Here is a 26,006-nt window from a genome sequence, read left to right on the forward strand (position 1 = left end):
GTTGCATTTACAAGACATTAGCTTCTTAAACAGCTAGCTTCTAAAGAGGAGTAGGGAAGGCTAAGTTGACTGTGTGCAACCTCATCTCCCTTGCCGACATTTTTTCCTTTCCCTTATGATGCATGCTACCTCAATATAACTGAATATCCTTTGAAACTTCTTCAGTGGCTGTTGTTGATGCTTAGTTTTAGGTATCGATTCCCAGGATAAAAGTACTGGGAGAAGAGATGGTCACCAAGTAAGCTGTCCTGCCCGTGAGCCCCCTACCGGTGTCCTGGGTTGAGGGAAGGCTATGGGTCTGTCTCTAGATATCAGGAGAATGTATACGTATGGGTAAGAATCTGGAATGGCACGTGGATAAGAAGCAGACGCTTCCAGAGATGATGGGTCTTAGTATCGCTGCATCTGGTACAGGAAAGGTAACTCACAGTCCAGGGAATCAAAAACAGAGAGGACTTTAAAGCACATTTATCTGTCTAAAACATCCCTGGATCCTGTGGCAATATTTTCAATGAGTAATTTTCAGAACTTATAGCAGCCATAGTGTTATAACTTTTTAGTATGATTCCCATTTATTCATTCATTCAGTCAGCCAGTATTTGGTGACAACCTACTATATGCCAGGCAATTTAGTGCTCAGAGTTAATAATGCAGAAATAATAATTAATAGTGATAATAAAGGCTAATATTGAGTACTTGTAATTCATGTTTCGTGCTTATCATTTATTTTATTTTATAATCTTTATATGTAGATTGCATTATCAGACCCATTACAGATAAGGATATTGAGGTTTAGAGAGATGGAAAGCTATTACTTCATACAGAAAATATGTATTGAGCATCTTGTATATGCCAATAACTGTACCTTTTTGGTGGGGTATGATAGTGAACAAGAAGGATTAGGTTTTTATTCTTAAGGAATTTAAAATCTATCAAGGGAAGATAGACAATAAGCAAATAAGCAATTGATAAAGAAAATGAAACTTGAAGCTAGTGATACATACTATGAAGAAAATGTGATAGAGACTGACAGGCAGTCAAGGGGTAGGGGATGGCGGGCGGATGGAATAGATACTGGGATATTTACTTAAGAAAGTGACATTCAAGCTGAGACTTGAATGAAAAGCTTCCAGCCATGCAAATAACTAGAGGCAAAGCGTTGAAGGCAGTGAAAATAGCAAGTAGAAGGGCTAAGTGGAATGAGCTTAGAGTATTAGATAAGCAGAAAGAAGCCTTGGATCCCTGGAGTCTAAAACAAAGCGACGGTGATCCATCTTGAGCGGCCTCAGGACCCTGGGCCACGTGCTCCTAAATACTTCTCAGAGTCCAGCTTCCTTTGAGCTCGCTGAGCATCTTTGGGTGCACTGAATAGGGGAAGAACCAAACATTCCGCTGTGCAAATCGGATTTTCTTGTTTCCTTTTAGATAAAGCATCTCTCTCTCTTAAGTCCAGACTTATCTTGTCCTTCTTGGGCTATCCGAGCCCTTTGATCTTGAGGTAGAGCAGAAGAGCAGGAGAAGCATGGGTTTCTTCTGGTTTTCTCCCAAGTTACTTGCCAAAAGACATGCCCCTTTTGAATTCTTCTCTAGGCTCTGCTAGAATGTTCAAGGCCCACATTGTTGATGAAATATGCCATTTTTTCTCTGTAATCTTTCACATTTGTTTCAGGAACACCACCTTTTATATTTTTCTATTTAGTCAGCCTTGATTCATCTTTCTCTCTGACTCACTGCATCTGGTAGAGTGGCCATTATGAATGTGGGAATGCAAGCATCTGAGACAGAGAGTGGCTTTGTGGCCTCATGGGTGAGAAGAAAGAGGCTGGCGTATGCTCAGAACTGCCGCTGCCTTGTTCTCAGGGCCAGGGGCTTGTGTCTGGCTTAGTAATTAAGATGTACAGATTGACTCACACAGTGCTTACGAGTAGTGGTAAGTAAGTAAGCGACCTCAGAAAATTTCTTAAAATTTCAGACTTTCTTCTTTGTGGCACAGCAAAGTATTCTACCAGAAACCCACAACGTAGTCGTTATGACATCCTCCAACCTTGGAAATCACACAAACAGAAGTGTGTGCATCAATATATGTGTATGTGTGTGTAAGTGTGAGAAAGAATGAGAGAGAGGGAGAGAGAGAGAGAGAGAGAGAGACGAAGAGGGAGAAGGAGAGTGAGAGGAAGAGGGAGGGAGAGGGAGAGAGAGGGGTGGGGGAGCAGTAAGGACTGGGAGAGGTGAAGTAGCAGGTAGTTAATAGGCAAGAGGATACCAATATTGCCTTAATGTTCAGCTATTCAAAGTGTGGTCCTTGAAACAACAGCATTGATAATATCTGGGAGCTTAGTTAAAATGCAGAATCTCATGCCCCACCCCAGACCGACTTAATCAGATTTTAACAAGATACTCAAATGGTCTATATGCACATTAATGCGGAAAAGATGTAAACTTAGTGATTGCATGTATTTGGGGTTTATTCTCACCTTTTAACTTTGATTATTAATGATGTCTAGAAGATCATGTTCAGCTCAGGACTGAACTACTCTTTCATCAAAAGGTATCACATATAGTTAGTTTATCATAACATTTATCACGCTTTGTAATAATGGTGGGTTTTCCTGCCTCTTTGTCTCCACTATGCTATGAACTCCACAAGGAGAGAGACTAGGTGCGCCTTGTATACTATTTTACTTCCATATCCCAGACCCAGTGCATGGCAGATAATACTCAATACATATCTACCAAACTCAACACTACAGGGCAGATGAGGCATAGAAGTATTGATAGAAAGAAACTACCTCCCCTTCCTTTGCTTCATAAGTGCTGTTATCTTAATCTCCCTAACCTCTCCCCCACATACAAATATCCCACCACAGTATCCTGCACACAGTAGGTGTTTGATTTATTTAATAAATTAAATAAGAGCTAAATAAATTTTGTCCCCATAAAACTCATGCCTCACAGAAGTTTCTGAAGTAGAGATGGAGGTCAATCAATAAAAAGTACCCATCTAGATGGTTTAAAGTTAGCCTGCAAGATTTACTAATCATCTTGAGAACTTGTCAGAACAATTGAAAGCAATTTTGAAGGAAAAATTAAGAGATTAGTAAAAATAAGTGCCAAATCCACATATTTTGTTGGGTTTCAAACAAATTCAGAAGTAATGCTCCATACGTGGTAGCTGTCAGTTTCTATAAGTATTTAGAACAGCTTCAGAGCAGAATGGCACTGTGAGAAATGTGTTACCGGTGATTATAGGTGTGAGAAATATGTGTGTTACAGATAGACAGGGGCAATTCAAAACGCATGGTTTCTACCTCTGGAAATTCCTTTATCTGCCTGTGTGGTTTCCACTAGAGCTGGCTTTCTCAACCTTGTTAGTACTGACATTTGGGGCTGGTTGATTCTTTGTTATGGGAACTGTCCTGTGCATGACAGGATGTTCATCAGGATCCCTGAACCTCTACCCACTAGATGTCAGGACCAGACTCCTTCAGCTGTAACAACACAAACCATGTCCACATGATGTCAAAGATCCCCGGCGTCAGAATCACCTCTGGTTAAGTACCACTACTCTCAGGAAGAAACTGGCTCTATTACTCTTTCTAATTACCTGACAGATACTGCTAATTGATCGATTTTCCTCTTAAATCTTTATATTTTGGATATACAGTCTTTCCAGTCCCAGAACCTTCTGTTTTTGGAAGCTGCCCTCACCAATGCTGTGTTGCCTGGCTTAGAAGGTTGTGATGCTGGTATTGTTGGCTTAGCAACCTCAGAGCACAATTCCATTTAAGTCTCCCCTGAGAAGGGTTTAGGCAGATGAGATGCCACAGTGGAAAGGAAGCATGCATAGCTGAGCTGTTCAGAGAGTAATTTAGGATGTCTCCATTTCTTGGGGTCTCTTTTAATTATTTTTCTACCATCTCTATTGATAGTCCTTAAAAGGAAATTCATATGAAAAGAAGGCTTAATAGTTTCACCAAGGGTGGCAATCGGAGCAGGCTCTCTATTCTGCCCCTTCGGCAGGACACCGCTAGGCTTAAACAATTCATTGTCAGCTCATCCATTGGTCTAAGGAATGGACCCAGCAAGTTTAAAGAAACTGTGATGAATATTGAGCTTCTCTACTCCTGGGAGGCATCAGTGTAATAGGAGTTCTCAAATTTGGCATCTGATCCTGGATTAAAAGACTTAGTAAGGAACCAGCCTCCTCTCTTCAGCTCACTGTCTCTGAGATATACTGAGTGAGAAGGCCTTCCACAATATGAAAGACACAGTATGACTATTTTGATTTTTCCTTTACAAAAGGATTAATCTCCGTGTTCTGTGAGACATATCAGCTTTAATTTAATACTTGAAAATGTATTTTCTATGCATTTATTATGTCAAGTGAAGGATACATATCGAATTACGTGTGTAGTTTTTTATTATCTTTTCAAGTGTTTTGGTTTGTGATACATATTGTGCATTATCTCTGATGACACGCAATCTCTTGTGTTGTCCACAAAGACCTGATCATGAGCCGGAGGACTGAGGCCAGATTATGTCGCAGGACTAAGTTTTGATCATTATCTTCAATTGCTGATCAATTTAATCAATGGGACAGACACAAAGTAATGAGATTAATTATAGGTTCTCAAGTGAGAACTAGGTAATTAATTTTAAGGTTTTTTTTTTTCTGTCAGATTGAGCATCACGTATTTACAATTGGAGAAAATTGATTGACTTCCAAACCAAGTAAAAGTGCCTTGAGAATTAATATTGTTTTCATAACCTGTGTATTTTCTTTATAAACGTTAGAAACCAAGAATGGACTTTATTTTAAACACTATCAGGAATGGGCAGTGCAGATCCACTTGCAGGGAGAATCATGTGCTGAGGTTAGAGTCCTGTGTGCCATCAGTTTTGCAGCATCTCAAGGCCAGGATCCACACAAAGGGTTGTGTTTAGGGAGTTGGTACAAGGTAACAAGGTTGTGTTTATGGAGTTGGTACAAGGTAACAAGGAAGGAGCTGGCAGGTTAGTACTATGGAAACAGTGGTATTGAAGGAATACCAACAGGCAGACAGACTCAGCAGATACCCAGGTTCTAGTAACCAGTCTAGCCTTTAGTGATGAAATGTCAGTCTCCCAGGGGTGGGAGGGGGTTATAAGAACAAATAATCTCAGAAGAATTAAATACTACTAGATAAGTTACCAAGTTAAAACTCTTGCTAATGAAAATGGGAAAAAAGAAAACAAGAGGAATGTGTAATGAATGCCAGAGTATTGGGCTGAAATCGATTATATATATCTCTTCCCTAAGCTTAAATCCATTTTGGAGGCTGAGGCAGGGTAATGCCTGTAGAAGAGGGCTGAATGATGGCAGCTGGGAGGAAAGGAACAGTACTTGAAAGCCATTTCATTGGGCCCAACAGAAAACCAGGCCATTGGCAATGGGATGGAAAAGAAGTGGGCATATCTGAGAGAGGGTTTGGAGGTCAATACCATGAGACTTTAAGACTGATTGACTGTGAGGTCTGAGGGGCAGTTAAGAATTAAAGATGAACCCAAGGCTGAGCTAGAAGGATGATGAGATAATTAAGTATAAGAGAGAACGCACGAAAAGGAACAGGTTTGAAGGGAGGAAATACCAATATGTCCATCTGGGACATTTTAAGTTTAAGGTTTCCGTGGAGCAATGAAATTCAGTTGCCTTGTGGGCAGACAGGGGTCTGGAATGCAAGAGAGATTAGGTGGTATCAATTTACGATACATCTGTTATAAGGCATGAAGCCAAAGAAATGAATGAGATCATCCAAGGAAAAGCATGGAGTGGGTTTATAGAGTTTGAGATAACACCTTCATTTAGAAGTTAGAAGAACAACGAAAGGCAGTGAAGGTGACTCAGAAGGGACAATAACGGAGATAATAGAAAACCTAGAAAAGAGCCATGTCCCCAGTGCCAAAGGAGGAAGATATTTCAAGAAGGAAGTATAGCAATATGAAATGCTCCAGAAAGGATTCACTTGGTTGTTTATTCAACAGAATTTTCTAAATGCCTTCCAAGCTCTGTACTAGGATTTAGGAATGAGGTCAGAGAAGTGGCCAGTGGGTTTTCTTTAGTGGGTCGTCCATGACATTTCATAGAGGAGTTCTATGACTTGCAATAATGAAAGTCCGATTATAATGGATTAAAGATGGAACTAAACTTAGGAAGAGTGAGCTAGGATGTGTAGGGTAATTTCCTGAGAAATTTGAGTGGAAATGGTAACAAAAAAGTAGGCCAATAATGGCCTAATCTGTAAAAATGATTATTAGTAGTAATTTCGCTTTTGTAGCACATCCCATGTTAACAATTTTGACCCATTGACTTGAACCAAATATTTTTATATTAATAAATCTGGATGCAGTAGTGGGCACAGGAAATTATAAGGCATAGTTGTTGTTTTTTTTTTTCTTTTTTAGGAAGCTTTGACTCTATCTTAAAATCAAGTGTATATCAATGGGGAATTGCAGGTAGAGAGCAATATATAAATCCAGAAAAAAATATTTAATGAATGAGTGTTAGTAACAATACCTAATAACAATTACTAGTTGATGTAGGGGAGCTGCAGACCAGGAGAACTGTGGATTCAGGTAAAGGGAAGATCACTACCGTGAGTGAAAAAAGGTTTTGCCACAGGGAAGAGAATATATGTGGATCATGAAAGAAGACTAGGATTAAGACTTTCATAAAGGGAAAACAAAAAGGTGAACACTCCAGAATTTTTCTTTCCATAGGAAGTAGAGATAGTGCCACCTGCTTATCCTCCACCCTAGAAAAGGGCCTCAAAAACCACACCTACTCTTTCCATCCTCTTTTCATTCACCAATGGAAGGTACATATGCTCTCTGCCCCTGTTGTGCTGATCCTATTATCACAAAAGGTACTGAGACATCAACTATGCAGGAGACCTGTCAGCAGAAAGCAGATGTCTTAAAAACCTCAGCACTGTGCCAAACTACAGGAATAGAACAGGCGAGGAGAGGGCAACACGGTGTGCCGTACACAGGCAAGCTAAGTGCTCTGCAGAGGTAAGGGGGGCGGGGAGAAGTTCTTATTTTGATGGCGTCAGAGCCTGAATTCTAAGGTCAGGATATAGATATTGGAATTGCACACTTATGAGCATGTCAAACCTTAACCTACTGGACCTTTAGATTCTGAAGGGTCACAGATGAAATTAACTTGATACATTTTCTTTGATGTTTATTAAACCCATAATTCTGTAGACTTCGAGATGGAACTATAGTTAAACTGAGAGACCAACCAGGAGTTCATCCTAAAGTGATTTTACAGATAATACTGAGAAGATAATGAATGGAAGAGGGTTGGCACTTCATGTACATCACAGATCAATTTTCCTAACATGGCAGGATGTGTTTAGTTTTTGTTCAAAGCAATTAGAAATGAGATAATTTTGATTTTTCTTTTTGATAGAAACGGATCTTGTTCTCAAAAAACATTTACAAACCTAAAGCCTGCAATTTAAATCATTTTTCTTCTTCCTTCCCTTTTATGTGACCATGCACAACCATTGCAATGTATATTTGTCCAGGTGATGTTTTTTAGCCACAAGCAAATAAATATTTTGTGACTAGGTGTATCACCAGATGACAATAACAGTAATTTAAGTTTTATAGTCCTTTTGTGGGACTTTCGTGAACATGGTTTCATGTGTTTCTTGTAAGACTCCTATGAAGTAGGTGCAGAGAGAATTTTAATTTAATAAATTAGAAAACTCAAAGCCAGAATGGTTAACAATCTGATAATCCTCCAGTATCAAACCGTGAGTTAGCGATTGAGTTTGAATTTGAGCCTAGTCTCCCAGCACCCGCTTCAGAGCTGCTTTCAATTCACTGCATTGTCTGATTTACTCTAATCTGAAGGCCAGACGGCACAAGAGTGAAATCAATGTATAGGCCAAGGCTATAATCTCATTTGAGGCAGAGGCCCCTTTTGCAAGCTTGCTGATTGTTCACAGAATCTACTCATATCGTAGGACCATGGCCGTCAGCTCCTAGAGGCTGCACACTATTCGGCCTCTTGGAAGTTTTCTTGGGAGGAAAAATTCCAACTTGGGTCCAGTGATTAGAAATATGCAAATTAATTGACAATAGACAGAATAACAGGCGAAATAGCAAGGTTTATTTATGCATGCACAGTGTACATGCCAGAGAACTTAGAGACGAGTAACTCAGTGAATTAGCCAGAAATTAAAAGCTTATATACTTAACTCAACAAAAGGGGGTGGGTAGTAAGGCTTCAGTGAAGAAGTATGGAAGGTTCTGTTGGGCTTTTTAATGCTGATAAGCAGCTGAATTTACACTTCCTGGTGCTAAGAATCAGTGTTTTCTCATTCAAGAAATTCCCTGGGAGAGAGATCAATGGCAGCTGTATTTTCAGAGGTTCTGCTTAAGTTTAGATAATGTTTCTTTCTGTGGCAGTTGATTCTTCAGAAGTTTTCAGCTTAAAGTAATTTTCATACCACTCTGGTAGGCTATTAATCCCTTCGACTGCTCTGTGGCCCTCTCAATAACACGGCATTTTTGTTTCTTCAACACCAACAAGGGAACATTTGTTGCTGTTTGTCGTCTTTATTTCATGGTGCTTACCTGCTTAGGCCAGCCCCTTCCAGGCTAATGTCTTTTTGGTTAACTCAGAGCCAACTGATTAGGGACCATAATTACATCTGAAAAAAAAAATCTCTTTTTCATATACTGAGACATAGTTTTGAGAATGATATCTTATCATACTATACTGAAGGGAAATGGGTTATACAGGACATCTGTACCTAGGAAGTGGAAATTTGGGAGCCATCCTAAATTCTCCTTACCACACCAAATTATATGATGAGAAGTTCAGTCCATTACTACCAGAGACCATAATGATGAAATGATCATACATATTCTTTACACTGTTAAGTTAATCAAATGGATGCTGCATGCTAAATCATTATGACAGATGACATCTTGGATCATTCATAACAGTATACAGAATGGAATAACTTCATTCGTGTATTCAAGAAGACTTTTTAAACCAACTTTCTTTCAATTTTTATCTTGATACATAGTTTTCAAGCAAAGAAAGATGCACGTGAACATTTTAAAGGAAATTAACTTCTCTTTATTAAAATTCCAAATCCTTATAGTAAGCAGTTGGGTCTGTAGACCTCAAATCATTTCATGAACTCCAAAGAGTTGTTGTAGTCTGTATTAGTTAACTGTTGCTGTGTAACAAATTACCATAAAACTTAGCCATTTAAAACAATACCCAGTTTCTATGGGTCAGGAATCCAGGCAAGGTTTATCTGGATTCTCTGCTTCTAGATCTCTCACTAGGCTGCAGTCAAGATCCTACTGGGGCAGGATGTGCTTTCAAGCTTACCCAGTGGCTTGTTGCCGGGATTCAGATGTTTGAGGGCTGTTGGACTGAAGGCCTAAGTTCCTAGCTCATTGTTAGCTGGACACCATTCCCAATTCTTTGTCACATGGGCCTCAACAACATGGCAGTTTGCTTTGTCAAAGCCAGCAAGGGAGAGAGTGGAAGTCACAATCTTTTGCCACCTAATCTCAGAAGGGGTGTCTCATCATGTGTTATTTAATTCATTAGAAGCAAGCACTAGATTGGGCCCACACTCAGGGGGAGGGCAGAGATTGTTAGGATCCATATTCCATAATCCTAAACGAAGGAATAATTTAGCAGACTTAGGAGAAACTAATAAAAGCGCGTGTTTCTAAGAAATGAAAGGAAACTAACCTCTTCCATTTTATTCACTTATTCAGAGCCAAAGCAAATGAACTGGATTAGGCTGGGTTCATACCAGAGTGGCCAGCTCTTGTCTGAGTAGAGAGGGCAAATCAAGCCCAAAGTAGAGAAGCTAAGTTGAGAATCAGGGAAGAAATATTAAGGATCAGGTCCAAGGTATGAGTTTGGGTCTGTAGACAAGAGAAGGAAGGAGGTCAGTAGCCCAGGAATACTAAGCCAGTATAGAAGCAAAATATTAGACCAGATAAGGTAGAAAGGTTGTAGATGTAGCCAAGAACAAAGAAATGATGCCCAGCACTGTCTTGCTCATGGGCAGGGCTCTCTGGTTTTAAAGAGAGAGCAGGACCGGGCCAGACTTTTATTCTTAGTTATTGAAAGGTCATAAGGTACTGGTCTAGTTTTGTTGTAAGTTCGTATAAATAGGAAACTTGATGGTTTAGTAAAAATGTTGAATTTGGGGAGGAAGTACTATGCCAAATAAAATTAAAAGTCATGAAAATATTCCTTTTTGGAGCCAACATTAGATTATGTATTTTCTCCAAAAATGCATGGATAATGTTTTGTATTGATTAATGATTTGATTCACCTCTCCAAATACTATTTATATCTGGTGCATCATTCTACCCCAGAAGCTGTACATAAAGCTCAGGACATCCAGCTTAGAATAAATATTGATGGGGTCACTGATGCTTTCTCCTGCTGACCGTTAACTGTTTTTAATTTTTATTTTTAACATTACCTTATTTTGACCTTAAAACATATTTTTGTTAAATGTCAACAAATAATTTAATCTAGAAACTATAATGTCCTTTCACAGGACTTTCAAATTGGTGAATTTTCTTTTTTTAAATTTGCCACATAACCACATGATAGAATGGCGAACCTAAAGTAATGTTGAAAACAAAACCTACTCATTTCTGGTGAAAAAATCTAGTCATTTGATTCCATTTCTGCTTGCTTTCAATTATGTCTTCTACCAGGTTACAGAAGTAACTAATTACTTGCATCTACCTTTTTATTCACATGCCTAGAAATTAAATTTTTAAAATTTTTATACATTCTTATTTTGAATGCAAATTTTTAAAATTTTTATGCATTCTTATTTTGAGTGTTTATGTATTTACTTACACCCATTTTAATCCATATCATTTCATTGTAACTCTTCTTAAACTCACCTTTGTATTTCTTTCTTTAAACATGCTTTGTCTTTTTGGCCATAGTGCAGGTTGTTTAGTTTCTTCATTTGTGTTAGCAATTGACCAAACATTAACTAAAAAATCATCATGCAGCAATTTAAATCCCTGTTAAAATTTACCAGTGCCAGATCCAAAATGCCAATTCTGTCTGTTAAGGAAGTACCAACATGTTCTTCTCATACCATCTACTAAAAATAAATGGATTGGACAGTTCCAAATTAAGTTAAACATAGAATTTCTGTATGTTTGAGTTACCATTCATTGTTTGAAAAAAATCTTCTAATTCTAAGGAGTTGTCTGTTCCAGATCTTCAAGGTTATGATTTGCAAGATATCTAGATATTTTTCAAAATATTTTCTCTAACAACCTACCATGGTGCCTGAAATCCATACTCTTATGATATCTATGAGCCATTTAATGCTAGATATAAATCTATATCTAGAGATACAGAGATATAGATTGACATAGATATGGAATATAGATGAAGGTAAATATTGCATCACTGAAAAAAATTGCTTCAAATAGTTTATCAGACAACAGCCCTGAGGTGGTAGATGATAAATTTATCTGTGTGTATGTGTGTGTGCATGTTGGGTGTTGGGGGAAGTGGTTGGAAGATCGAAAGAACTAGAAAAAAGGTATGCCTCAAGGGGTATAGATCAGGGGTTGTCCTATAAAGTGTAAGGAAGCATGAGGAACGGATGGGGAATGATGACATCTGCCCTTTCTAATGTGTGAAAAATCCAGGATACGTTAATTTAATATTACCTACTTAGTACATCACACCCAAGAATTAAAGAAGGCTTTAAAAAATAAAACTTGAAATAATTTTTCTTTATTGGGTCCAATAACATTTTAAATGGTACTCTGTACTAACGGGCAAATCATATACATGTCCAATGCTACATTTCTGGAGTTTTGATGTTTGTAACTGCCAAAACCAAATAATCCAATAGGTGGCCTTTATTCTTCCTAAAAAGAAATCCTTTTAAATTTGGAAGAGATCTCCAAAAAGGGCTTATACTGTTGGGAGGAAATATCTATGTAGAAAATGGTCTATTAATTCATTTTTAAATGCTCTCAATTGTGTTAACTTGTAAGAAAAATTGTTTATTCAATATATAAGAAGTATTTAGCCTCATCTAAGTTGACAGTTGCCCACGTGCAGGACCAGGAATGATGTTAAATATATCAGCACTGGACTGTCCTCTTGCCTCATTTGATTCTTCCTCTACTCTGTTACCTCGTGTGCTTTAGAAAGCACACGAGGTAACATGTAGATGAAATATTTGGGAACTGGTAGGTGTCCATAAATTCTATTTTATGAATGGTCACTTTTTCCACCTATATGGAAAGCCAATCCTAATGAATAAATGAAATTCTTTGCTTATGGAAGTAGACAATTGTTTGAATTTTAAAATATTGATCAGAAAGCTTTTTTTCATGTCATTTTGCAATCACTTCGGTCTGTACTGTCCTAGGCTATGAAGAGGATGTAAAAATGAACTAGATAAATATTGCTTCATATTTCCTTTGGTTCATTCAAGGGAGAGATATAGATATTGCAAGAGAGAAAGAAGTTCAGAAGGACAAAGGACTAAATTATAACCACATTATGTCTTGTTGCTGTTCCAGGATCTCATGATTCCTTCAGCTTCTACATTGACGAAGCCTCTCCAGTAGGGCCTGAACAGCCAGAAACTGTCCAGAATTTTGTCTCTGTGTTTGGAACGGTAGCCAAAAAGCTGATGCGGAAATGGCTAGCCACTCAAACCATGAACTTCACTGGTCAGCTAGGAGCTGGCATTCGTTATTTCGATCTTCGAATCTCCACAAAGCCCAGAGACCCCGACAATGAACTCTACTTTGCTCATGGTTTGTTCAGTGCCAAAGTAAATGAAGGCCTTGAGGAGATCAATGCATTCCTCACAGATCACCATAAGGAGGTAGTATTCTTGGACTTCAACCATTTTTATGGGATGCAGAAATATCACCATGAAAAACTGGTCCAAATGCTGAAAGACATCTATGGAAATAAAATGTGCCCAGCGATTTTCGCCCAGGAAGTCAGTCTAAAGTACCTGTGGGAGAAGGACTATCAAGTGCTGGTCTTCTACCACAGTCCTGTGGCTCTGGAAGTGCCCTTCCTCTGGCCTGGGCAGATGATGCCAGCGCCCTGGGCCAACACCACAGACCCTGAAAAACTGATTCAGTTTCTTCAGGCGTCTATCATTGAGAGAAGGAAGAAGGGCTCATTTTTTATATCTCAGGTGGTGCTGACCCCCAAAGCTAGCACTGTGGTCAAAGGGGTGGCCAGTGGCCTCAGAGAAACCATCACAGAAAGGTAAGTGTCCTTAAGTTATCAGATAAAAAAAAAAACTTAAATAATTTATAAGTGACGAAGCTAAAATTCATGCCCATGTGTATTAGTTTCTTAGACAAAGTACCACAAACTGAGTAGCTTAAAACAAAGGATATTTATCATCTCTCAGTTCCAGAGGCTAGAATTTTGAAATTGAGTTGTCAACAGGTTTGATTCCTTCCGAGGACTTTGAGGAAAAATCTTTTCCATGCCCCTCCCCTACCTTCTCGTGACAGTTGGCAATACTTGGTGTTTCCTGGTTTGTAGATACATCACTAGCATTGCCACCTACATTTTCACATGGCATTCTCCCTATGTGTCTCTGTCCTCTCTTCTTATAAGGACACCAGTCATATTGGAATAGAGCCCACTGTCATGTTCTTATCTTAACTCGATTACATCTGCAAACACCCTATTTCTAAATAAGGTCACATAAGTATGGGGTATTGGTACTTCAACATCTATTTTTGTAGGACACAGATCAACCCATGGCACCATGTATTTTGACTTGATGTCCAATTCTCTTTTCTTAGCACACCTTTTCACATTCATGTAGCATTTTTTAAACTACAAAGCCCTTTCTCTACTATTCGCAGAGTCTTTTTATATACCTAATTACATTGAATCTGCATAACAGTCCTGGGAAGTAGATATTGTCCTACAGATAAAGATCATGGTTCAGAGAAGTAATATATTTTGCCTAAGCCCACTTGGACAATGAATTATGAGACAAAGTCTCAAACCTTATTCTTCTCAAGCCATAGTCTATGCATTTACACTGTACTATAAGCAAAGATCAGCCTCCAGAGACTGGCCATTCCATTGGTCAAGTCCAGCTATGCACATGGACTGCTGGTTACCTGCAAGGTGGAATTTGAGCAATCACTAAAGGTCTCTATGGCTCTTTCCCACGAGGGTGGTACGACATGTAGAATTGTACATATTATTTATTCTTTTGACTTGAAGTATTAAATAATACAAATAGTATCTGAAGTTTCTATCAGAACTTTTTGATAGTTTGAATTATGGTAAGGGGACAGAGCATAAATGTTTCGGTTGGACTCAGAGTCTTTTTAGAGAAAGACAAGAAGATGAGGAGAAAAGAGTTTGAGGTGAAAATAGTATGTGTGGCCTTATAGCATAGCATGTAGGGTAGAGAATGGCTGGGGATGAGGCTTGTAGTGGGCCAGGGGCTTTTAGCCAGGCTACATGGAATTTCATCCTGTGAGCAATGTCAGGAGGGAGGATTAGGGGAGTAGAAAAGAATATTTATTGGTAGAGTGACTTGAACAGATCAGCATTTTAGATAGATACCTGGCACAGCACAAAGGATAGATGGAGTGGAGAAAGTAAGCAGTAAAGAGGTGCTTAGAACTGTTTTAGCAAGGTAATGCAGGCCAAACTAAGGAAGTGGGCGAACTAAAGGAGAATATACACAAACAGGAAAAATTAGGGTGATTCGGTGACTATTAAGCTATGTGGTATAAATAGGGGAAAAGACTTAAGGACAAGGTTTCTTCATGAGAAGTAGCAGGGGTAACGGAGACATTCACAGAACCAGGTGACAAAGGCACAGGGCTTTGGAAGAATATAACCAGGGTCACACTAAATTTAAAGTGTTAGTAAAGCATCCAAGTATGCATAGCCAATTGATCGTAGAAATACAGGCCAACTCATTTGGGGGTTATTAGCACTTTCTGGCAGTCAAAGCCCTAAGGCATTGGAGTAGAAATATTTCTCTATACAAAATCATAACTTCCTTGTGTTCTTCAGATGATTGCTGGGATTGCCCTGTTTCTTAAGCTTTAAATAAGATTCTTAACCCTTCATCGTATACCCTATGCAAGTACAAGAACTTCTCTAAGATTTCTGCTAATATTTAGATTTCTTTTGTTCTTATGATATGACATCTTGCTGCTTCTAGATTACATCATTTTATGGACCGATCGATCCACATGGCCTGTCCATATTCCATTCTGTATTACTTGAGACATGAAATTTGCTTCTTACTCAAATGCTCGGTTTTCAGATTTTACTGAGGACCCGAGGAGACATGGGAGATTTTATAATCATAACAATGCAGATAATTTTAAATTGAATTTTAGACTCATTTGTAATTACAAATCTTCTGGCCTGGGATATCTTCCGCTGACCACATCTATACCACCATTCGCCCTGGCCTTAAGTCCTCTGACTGAATCTTCTCTGCCTCCTTTTCCTTGCTCTTTTCTCATCTCTTTTCTTCCCCTACCCCCAATATTGCCTTGGAGATGCTATATGCTTCTCTAGATTATTACGCCTCCCTCCTGGCCCTAAACCTTCACTCAGCTAGTTCCATCGAATTATTCAGCTTCTTATTTAACAGCAGTGCCTTTCACAAAAGTTAATTTCTCTTGTAAATAACAACTTACCACTTCTCTTATATGCTTCAAAAGGGAGAGTTATATACACATAAGAATGTGTTGTTTTCAGCTTTAACTCATAGAGCCCCCAGATTTTGGAATTCCTGAGGGCCCACCAGAGATGGAAAAGAGGCAGACAGGGCCTGGGCGTTAGCCAACTCCAATTCTCTCTATTCTCTCTACACCTGGGACAAAAGAAGCTGTATTTCTAACTTTTATTGGGCATGAAAGGAGTCTTCCCTGGCCATCCCAGTTTTACCTTCTGTAGTGCTGTTCTATGCGAAGGAAAATACACGTCTCCATATAACATACCTGCTTTGCATTAAGCCAGGAACCATACCCTGATTTTACTTGTGTAAGGAATAAAATTTACAAAGTCAAGAAGTCAAGAAGAAAAATCCACTCAAGAGATAAATGTTTTTCACTTTTCTCTCTTATGAGATTTCACACAGTTTAAGACTTTACAAGTTAGAAGTTGAACTGTTATTTGGTTACTTATGCTCTATCATGCTATGACTAAATAGTATTGGGGAAAATAAAGATCAAATAACTTAGGAGAGTGCTGAAAATTTTTCACACATTACATCTACACAGTTCTCCAAATAAAATCACAATGCACATTAGCATATAAAAGGCACTAACAAGTATTTTAGTGATGGATCCTGTTTAAATTTTACTAATACAATGTTTTCTAGCACCTAATTTTTTTTGCAGATCGCACTTATTAACAGCCTATGAAATTAATTTTAAAAACTGTCCTCGGGCATCTGCTCTGATTCAGAACTTCTCACTTGCCTCTGGCTTTTATATCTGGAATAGTAGAGCTGTATCATTGAAAAGAGAAAGAGAAGTGTAGAAAGAATTTAAAAAATAGAAATGAAAATCCTGTAGCTGGAATCAACTTTTTTCTATTTAGGATTATGCAAAATACTTCCAAAGGGTTTGCAAATATATCTGAACACGGTTGTGATATCTGTTCTATAAGGCGTAAGCAGTCTTGAGTGGAGTTTAATCTCAGAAGTATTAGAAAGACCTCTTTTTAAACCAATTGCAAAGCCTGTGTCTGAGTATGGGGTGAATGTGAAACTCAGAGGTTTTGTTTTGTATTATTTTCACATATGTCAGCTGTCTGGATGAAGCCTATAGGAAAAGGTCATTGTCAGCCATTGCATAGTCCCTTGCAAAGGTAATTTTACTTACCTGTGAAAGAGTGAGTAAAAGAACCCTTGACACCCCAAGGCATATTACCTCTCTCTCCTCAAGTGAAGAAGCCATTTTCCTATTGCCGTTGTGCCAAAGCAGCTCATTCAGAAACTCCTATGTTAACACCAAAAAATGTAATGATTCTCTCCTTTGCTACTGAAGGAAGAGTCACTAGACAATATGAAGACCTCTAAAGGCTTTATTTTCATTTGCAAAATTTGGACTTTGAATTAAATTATCTCCAAGATCCTTTCCAATTCTTAAATCCCACAATTCTAAGATCCTGCATTTGACTAGCTTCTCTATAATTTTTTATTATGTCTGATATTTGAGTCATTAAAATTCTGAGCACGTGCATTTAGAAAACAGTGTTTGAAGGTGTGGGTGGCTTTCAGAAAACTAAATTCAGCCTGGATTTAGGTACTATAGCTTTCAGTCTGGCCACTGGTTCCAAATACTGCAGATGCATTTTCTACATTCCAGCAATGCCAAAAGACACAGATTTTTATTTCTTAAAGACCTATTTATAATTTATTTGTCAAACACCAGCTTTTGCACCTCACCCCCACAGAATTCACACATTCTTAAAAAGAAGGTGTGCAACTTGAGTCGATTGCTTCCCTAATTTGTTGAAGTTTATTAAATTTTAGGTTTTTATTTTTAAAAATCAGACCACCTGTCAGAATTCTTAAGGAGTGGTGCATCTTTGCAAGTAAGGTGATTTTGAATTAATTTAGACAATGTTTATATAGGCCAACAATTTAGATGATGGGGATGATAACAATAATACACTCTTTAAAGTGCTCTCTTATCTGTTCACTACTATGCTGCTTTATGTGCATTGACCGAATAGTCATAAAGCCTTCCAAAAGTAGGTACTACTGCCATCCCACCTTAAATATGAAAGAATGGAGCCTTAGAAAAGTTAAGCAATATACCGAAACAACACAGTTACGAAAAGCTGGATCCTGGATTTAAATTCAGGTTGCTCCATTTTTATGTTTATTTATTAAACAAACATGTTCGAATGCCTTCTCTTTTCTAGACGACACTTTGTTCTTCAATGTGTGACCTCAGATATGAAGTTTTAAACCACTGCCCCAGACTGTTTCCCTGTTTGTTATGTGTGAGAATCCAAAGAGATGACTGGAAATTTGTTTTCATCCCATTGTATGGCAACATCTAGATGATATTGGCAGTGTATTCAGGTAGACTGGGCTCAGTTTAGTACTTATCTGTCAAGTGGCTCCTGTGAGCAGGGCTCTGCATTAAGTCCTGTGTGCACAGTAAAGTCAGTAAGATGCCACAGTTCTCATCAAGCATCAAGGAGGTTTTAAAAGACAAGATTGTATATGACCTAAATACAAACTGTAAAAAATAGGAGAATTGAGAATTAAGGTCTCTGGCAATTTAAAGGAGAGAGGTACCTGGAGAAAGGTTTTGGTCAGCTTTGAAGAAAGGACAGGATGGCAATAAGCAGTAATGGGAGGGGCTGGCTTCCTAGGCTGAGGAAACAGCAAGAACAAAGACTAAAGGTAGGGAATCTTGAGGCACAGATGTCAGGGTTGGTGGGAGCAGAGTGAAATGTAAAGGAATATGGGAGATGAGTCTAGGAAAGGTAAAAGGGGAAGATTATGCAGGACCTTAAGTGGAATATGGGGACTCTGAGCTTAATTAGATAAGTATTAGGAAGACGTCGAAGGGGACAAATCAGAACTGTACCTCTGAGAATAAAACTGAATGGCTTATACAAGTCAAATAAGGGTAGAAGATACTGAAGATGAACTCTCCAGTCCAAGGTGGGAAGCAAAGTAAGATGTTAGCATGTCGTTGGGAGGAAAGGAAGGTAAAAGATGTTGACATTTCAGCACCACTGATAGCGCTGCCCTTCGGACCACCAGGGACACCATTCACAGCACCTTTCTATGTGAATGACATCCCTTGCAGTGGGACAGTGTGCAACCCTGCCCGTTTACACTGATGATCACAATCATCATCAGGTGAGGCAGAACTTTCAGGATGTGATTGGTTGTTAATAAGCACCAATATTACCCAGCTGGGGAAAGGAAGAAAACCACAGTTGTTGAGCCTACATCACGTGCCAGGTAATGTACTAAGTGTTTCATACAAACTGTATTTATTGAATCCTCCCCAAAGCCATACAAGGTAGAAATTATTAGATCCGTTAGAGGTGGAAAACTGAGGTTGAAAAATATCTAAGGCCTCGCTCAAAAATACCGTGTTAATTTAGCAAAGCTGAGAGTATAATTTGGGTCTGTTTGATTCCAAGGCCCATGCTCACTCTTCCAAATTAGGAATGAGTGCACGTAATAGTAATACATTATCTGTCATCTTAGAGGGCAGAGTCAGATCTAGGGGTTTGGAGGTAAAGTCTGAGAAGAGCAGGTCAGTAGTGTGTGGCTTTGCCTCAAGAAAGCAAACCCAGGTAGGAGGCTGCCATCGGGCCCCAGGAGAGCACTTACTTCCATAAAATAATAGACAGGAGGGGAACTTAGAGTGACCAATCTTCCTCGCTATGTGTGTACTGCCCATTTAACTGTTTTCCATTTAGTAAGGAAATTGAGGCCAGAGGAATGCTAAATGTTCGTCCATGTAACAGAGCTAACTGGCTGCAAAAATGCTATTAAAATCCAGGTGTTCTGGCTTGAAGGCAGAATTCTGTTCTCCATACTCCAGGCAGGGATGAGGACAGAGGATGGACGGGAAGACCAAGGAAGATCAGGTGACCTACAGGGACCAATATGAAAGGGTGAGCTGGCTCTCCATCTGCACTATGCACAACTTAACATGGTGCCTGGAGCCCTGACTAGAGGGTCAGGGGTCAGGCCTAGGGATGAATCACGAATTTTGTACAGGACCTACCTTCCCTGGGCTCTCTCTCTTTCTGCCTCACTAACACAATAGACTCTATTTGTTCAATCTATTTGTTATATCTAGCTCACGCCAACACTCAAAAAATATTTCTGCTGCCCAGTTTATCCTACTGTTGCCTGGACCCAGCAGGTATGAGGCTGTCTCTGGGAAGCTGTTCACCTGAATCACCAGTGATCTTAGCAGCTGTGGGAAGCCAAGAAAAGCTGCAGTGGAGGATGGGTTGAAAAGCAGCTATGTGATGACATGAGAGAGCACCAACCTCCATGAAGAGCAGCTTTCTAGCTCTGCCCCTCCCCGCATCATGCTAGAGCAGCTTATTATGGATCAGTCTATTCAGTAAAAAAGGAGGCTTCCTCCTTGGGTTCCATATGCCTATGGAGAGAGAATATCAAGGAGACTATGGAAACCCAGCATCAGAACAGTCAGTATTTACAAGATGCCTTCATCATAAGATTCATTTCTTCAATATATATTTGTTGGAGGCCTCATTTGTCTAACAGGTATTATTCCTAATTTGCAGTTTAAGGAATTTAAAGGCTAAATGATTTGTTCAGCGGATGCTGTGAGCCAGTGCTGCGACCAATTCAGAATCTAGGTTTTTGAACCCCTGGAAAGAGGAGTCTGGCGTATACATCAGAAGGAAGCTCCAGAAAGCAGCCCTTTTCCTAGCCCCGCACACCGGACTGTGCTCGTGGAGAATTTGTTAAAAAACCAATTCCTTGGTGCCACCCACCTAGAGGTTCTGATTCAGGAGTCTGTGGCTCATAGTTTTTTTTATTTCTAACAGACATCAGGTGACCTCACCTTGAATAGCATTGCTCATCTTTGCAGACAAGCTGCACCTCAGCCACCCCCACCAACAGATGAACTAGGTTTTAAGACATCTGGAGAGAGTCAACTCCAAGATTTTTCAGTCCCCTCTCCACCCCTTAAATCTGTTCTCTTAAATTTTTCCTTACTCTAAGCTATGATTCCTCTACCCACAGGCCCTGCTAGATTTAAGTTCAAATTTCCTCGTTCTATCTCTAAGGTAGAGCTGCCCATAGATTCCCCAAAATAATGATCCTCTATCATTCTCTCTTGTGCATCTTCTCTCTCACATCACACAGCTGGATCCTGGAGTTATTGTGCTGCAGAAAAATAGGGAAAGATGCCTGGGAGGGATTCTTTTTTCCCCCGGGCTCTAATGCACATTCCTATGGAAAAAGTCTTAGTAAGTTCCGGACCCAGTGTCTTCCACCAAAACCAATAACATTACGATACCTTGCACTCCAACCATCTTCCCAGGTCTGATGTCAAACAGCAGAAAGAAAATTCTGTAAGAATGTCCAGCCATGAGGCTGTGTGACAGATTTCAGCCTGGGTCCTGCTGGGGTAGGGCAGGAGGGAGGGCTGACTCTAACTCTCCCTGTTTGTAACGACTTTGACCCAAATATATATGAAACAGAAGTGCACGTAAAAGCTCTCTCTCCTTCATTCTTCTGATGTCATAAGGTTAAAGCGCAGGCAAATCCAGGCAGGTACCTTACGTTACCTGTGTCAGGAGAGTCAGAGACTGGAGAGAGTTCTAAGCTTTTGGGAAGTCAGATACCCATTCTGTGCCTGGTGCGTGTTGGAGGGGTGGGGAGGGAAAGGCGGGGGAGAGGGACAGGGAGGGAGAGAAACATACACTTTTCTAAAAAGCATAGCATAGAATAGAGGCTCAGCCACTGTGGTAACTCTCTGGGTCTCAGTTTTCTTCTGTGGAATTGCTGGGTATAGCGAGTTAATATCTGAAAAAGGAACTGGCTTAGTCTGTAGCTGGCACTCAGAAAGCTGAGAGCAGGTAGGTCGATCTGGGGAGGGGGCGCAGAGGGAATACAGATGGAGTGTCCAGGCAGAAGGGATGTTTATTCAGTTAGCTCATGGCACAATAGTTTGGGGGCTTCAGCCAGCAAATAAGAAGAGAAGGAGACCTTGTTTGGAATTGGAAATGAACTACAACATAATTCATTACTTAATTAGTAAAAGGTATCTGAGCAAAGAAGTAAAACAGACCAGATCTGAAGAGCTGGGGGACCACCTCTCCCTTCTGCCCTCCGCAGGCAGGGCTCCCAAAGTGGAACACATTTCAGCCATTCAGCTGAAAACTCATTCAAGAAGGAGCAGATCACTTGGGAGAGACCTTTTAATTTTAAACTGGGGGGAGAGAGGGCATAACTGTTCAGTGACTGCTGAATCATCAGACTCATAGAGTTGAACACTCTGAGTTTATTACTTGTTGCAGTGAGGGAAGACACAGACCACGGAGAGCCATGAGACATCCCAGTGAGTAGGTTTTAGAAAGGACCTCTTACGGAATTAGGGTTTAGGTTGAGTGACCTGGGAAGGCGTAAGAAAGCAGAGGTTCTCTCTAGACTGGATGTCGTGAGAAAGCAAAGACAATTCTGTAATTGGATCTCTCACAAGTCTTATCTATAGAGCTAGAGGGAAGACAAACTGTAATTGGTAAAGAAGTCACAGTCACTCATTTTAGTTTACAGAGGTAAATGTGTGGCCATTTTGTGGGTGATCTTGTTGCTGTGCCTAGACAACATTACAAAGTATTCTCTTTTATTCTCACTTTCCTATGATCTTGAGTAAGCTCTTCTGAGGTTGTTATTCTGAGAGGTTGTTTATTATCAACAAGAGAATAACATGGCCACGTTGTGAATGTCAGGCCAGCTTCTAGACTCAGGGGTTGCTTTTTAATTTCTTTCTCCCTTTTTAGTGCAACGTGAAAGAAGAAATATCATTTATTTCCATTTCGTCTGAAAGCCGCTGGTGTGAACTAGGTTTTCTATGTGCTTTTTCTTTGTTATTCTTTTTCTCATTGAAACAATTGAGGCTGTGTCTGTGCAGAAGCCAAACCATTTTGATAATGAGGCAAATCAAAAAGTTGGTGATACCCTAGCCCAGGACTTACCTACTGAAAATGCAAACTCTTAAAATTGAGCCTTATTAATAAACAGCTTAACATGTTTTTCTCTGCAATCTTAAGTTTGCGCTTATCTCATTGGGAAAGGGTTGGAATTGATTGACAAACATAAGGAATCCCAGGTAGTGGAGGCTGAAATGGTTGAGGGTGGGAACGAAATGTGAGAACACATTTTGCAAAGGGAATTGCTGATTCTTTAATATTTATGAACATCCCAACTTTCTTCCCAAGGTTTCATAGCTCCTTCAGGGCAAAAAGAAGCAGAAGGTGAGATGGTCAATGGTCAGATTTTCAATTGAATTGTTTTCTTGCCCCTTTTGTGAAGGGGAGGCATATTTTTCTTGGCCTTGTTTGAATGGGTGCTCCCTGAATGCTCGTTCGCTTTGGGTATACTTGATAGACACAGCTTTAGGTGAATGATCTATCGATAACCGACAAATATAAAATGCTTATTTAAGTGAGGTGATATAAGCCAAATCCTCTCTGTCAAATGATAAAATGGCAAGATGTTGCTTTAAATGTGCCCTGCATAACAAAAGTGTAACATAAATCTCCAATAACTTACTGACATCACTCTAGCCAATGTCATTTCAGGTTTTAACGTATTACTTTGGCTTCACTGTGTAGAGCATAGATCTTCTGGCTCTTGCGCTATATGTCTAGGATTGTAGCCTATGGCTAATTAACTTACTTTAAAGTACTGAAAATAATTAAACAAGAATAGCTAGAGAGTTGCTTGTCATAATTGATTTCCACTTGCAGAAATCACAAGTATATCTTGAATTTTGGCTTTAAATATTCTTCCCTCCCACCCACTCATCATTCATTTGCTGTGGCCTCAGCTGTTAAAAGAAAAGAACCTTACGAGTTGTTTCTGGAGCTGTGACATCCTTTCTTGAAGGAGCGGTATGTGGCAGTGAGACTGTAATGTGTGATTTCATTAGTGAATGCTAACAGCACAGGCTGCCCTTTGGAAATGTATGTGAGATCTGGCTCCTGAGCAGATTGACCACATAGCTGCTGAATCCGGAACAGAAAAGCTGTTACTGATATGTTTTAGCTCAGGTTCAAAAGTGAACCAGTCTTGAAAATAAATGACACAAGAATGCTATAAAAACTTGTTCATGAAAATCTGTTTCTCCAATAAAATATTCAAAATAAGTAACTTATAATGAATACACTGTAGGGAAACTTGGTTATGTGCATACATAGTTCAGTCCAAGTTCAGTGTTAACAGGAAACATTTGTGGATTTGGGGGAGACGGCATTGGATCTATTGCTAAAAAAATCACCTGGAAACAGTTTTATTCTGGTCTCAGTTTTACATTTAGTTGTTAGCAATTAAAGAAGTATTTAATGAACTTGACTCATTGCCATTTACAAACAGAGCAGACTGCCACATGCATTTCTATGTGGTTTTATATAACAGAAGGAGGATCTCACACCTTTGCATTAACACACAACTCATTGCCACTGTGTGCTTACATTTCACCCATGTGTTCAAGCAGCTCTGAAACAGGATGTGGCCAAGGACTCTTGTGTCTAATACAGACTGAGAGGGTTCTGAATGCCGTGAACCACGAGCAGGAGCATTTCAATGTCTCTGTGACATGGGCTATGAATATAAAGGCTGTTTCAATGATCCACCATTTCCTGCTCCAACTACCACTAGGTAGCCAGCTTTAAATTGAAAGAGCGTGTGTGTGTGTGTGTGTGTGTGTGTGTGTGTGTGTGTGTGTGTTTGTGTATTTTGAAGGGAAAGAAGTAATGAAAATAAATAGAAATCTAGTCTTCTCTTAGCACATGGGAGAGTACATTGTTTTACTCTTCCTCATGGAGGAAAGAAGAGTTTCACATCCACGGCGTTCTTATCTTCCAATTGAGGGCAGAGAAAAAAGTGCTCGAAATGAGGTACTTTCTCACCTTCTCTTGTGATTGTCCTAGAACATGAATTTATATTCTTTTCACTTTCTTTAGATTTCTTTAGTGTTTTTCTTGAGACCATTTTCTTTGGTCATTGTAGTTGTGAAGTTTTTTTCTTCCCCAGCATTGTATGACATAAGTGATAATTTGGGACTTTAGTCCTTCTATAACTCCTGATAAAAATTCAGACAGAACTTAGATATGGTGGAATAGAGAGGGAAAGAAAGGAATATAACCCACTCGATGACTAGGATGTTATCTATGTTAGGACTTCAGAGAATTTTAATTTCTCTTTGTCCAAGTGGATAAAAATCACTTTTCCCAGGGTCCTAGCACAGGAATCCGTCCGTTTATTGAGTCAGCCAGTAAGAACATACAGAGACCATGCTGTGGGCTTTGAGTAGGGACAGGAGAAGTATGCTGTAGTGTTTTATAAAATCTTATCATCCTAGTCCTTGGGTTACAGGGCAATCTCCTTGAAATGTGAGAGTTATATAAGAGACAATTTGAGAATGGTACAAGACAGAGTTTGCAACTGGAAAGTAACATTTTGACCTGTAGATTTCACATGCCATAGGAGCTCAAAGGAAAAAAAGATGACAAAAGTGACTTCTCCAGTACCTGAGGACAACAATCCATTGACCTTTCCTGCCCTTTCCCTTCCCTCAAAACATTGTAATGTTAGACTCAAATATCAAGAGGACATCTATTTTCTCTACTCAAATGGGATCTACTTTTGCGGTTATACAATCATTGACCATTAAAAATGGTAAAAAGCATCTTTTCTACAGTAGAAAATTATGCTTGGTTTTGGGAATCTTTCCAGACAATAAGGTTCAGACTAGACCAGCAAGTGAGAGTTTTATGGAGGTTTGAAAGACCAGCCACAGACACGCAGCACTATGTGTGCTGATTGGTGTTGGTGACAGTTGTTTATGGGGGAAGGAGGGAGGAAGCAACACCGTTATGTGAAAAAGTTTTCTTTTGACCACAAAATTCAGCAGATCCCCAGAGAAAACTTGATAACTACATGTTACATATTTTACTTAAAAAATTTGAAGTGGAAATAATGGTTTTAAGCTTGACATTCTGTCTTACAGTGTATATGCCAAGATCTATTCCTCCGTTAACATGGCAACAAAGGCACCACCTTGGAGACTTTTGAAAGATAGCTGAGAAGCAACCTTTAGACAAGTGCGGTTGGCCTTTGCACTATTTTTCCTGTCTTCCTTCTCAGTTTTGTAGTGAGAAGGGACAAATTTATAGCAACTTGCCAAAACGCTTGTGC

General features: G+C 39.4%; 1 protein-coding gene across 1 annotated transcript in view; it reads left to right on the plus strand.

The window, feature by feature from the left end:
* The window catches only part of PLCXD3 (phosphatidylinositol specific phospholipase C X domain containing 3), a 146,069-nt gene that overhangs the window by 78,137 nt on the left and 41,926 nt on the right, over window positions 1-26,006 (plus strand). The window contains exon 2 of the mRNA XM_016147972.2: window positions 12,613-13,321. Within this exon, the coding sequence (XP_016003458.1) occupies window positions 12,613-13,321 (709 nt within the window). The remainder of the gene's footprint in view (window positions 1-12,612; window positions 13,322-26,006) is intronic.

The sequence above is a fragment of the Rousettus aegyptiacus genome, unplaced genomic scaffold, assembly GCF_014176215.1.
Source record: "Rousettus aegyptiacus isolate mRouAeg1 unplaced genomic scaffold, mRouAeg1.p scaffold_m13_p_8, whole genome shotgun sequence".
Classification (NCBI taxonomy): domain Eukaryota; kingdom Metazoa; phylum Chordata; class Mammalia; order Chiroptera; family Pteropodidae; genus Rousettus; species Rousettus aegyptiacus.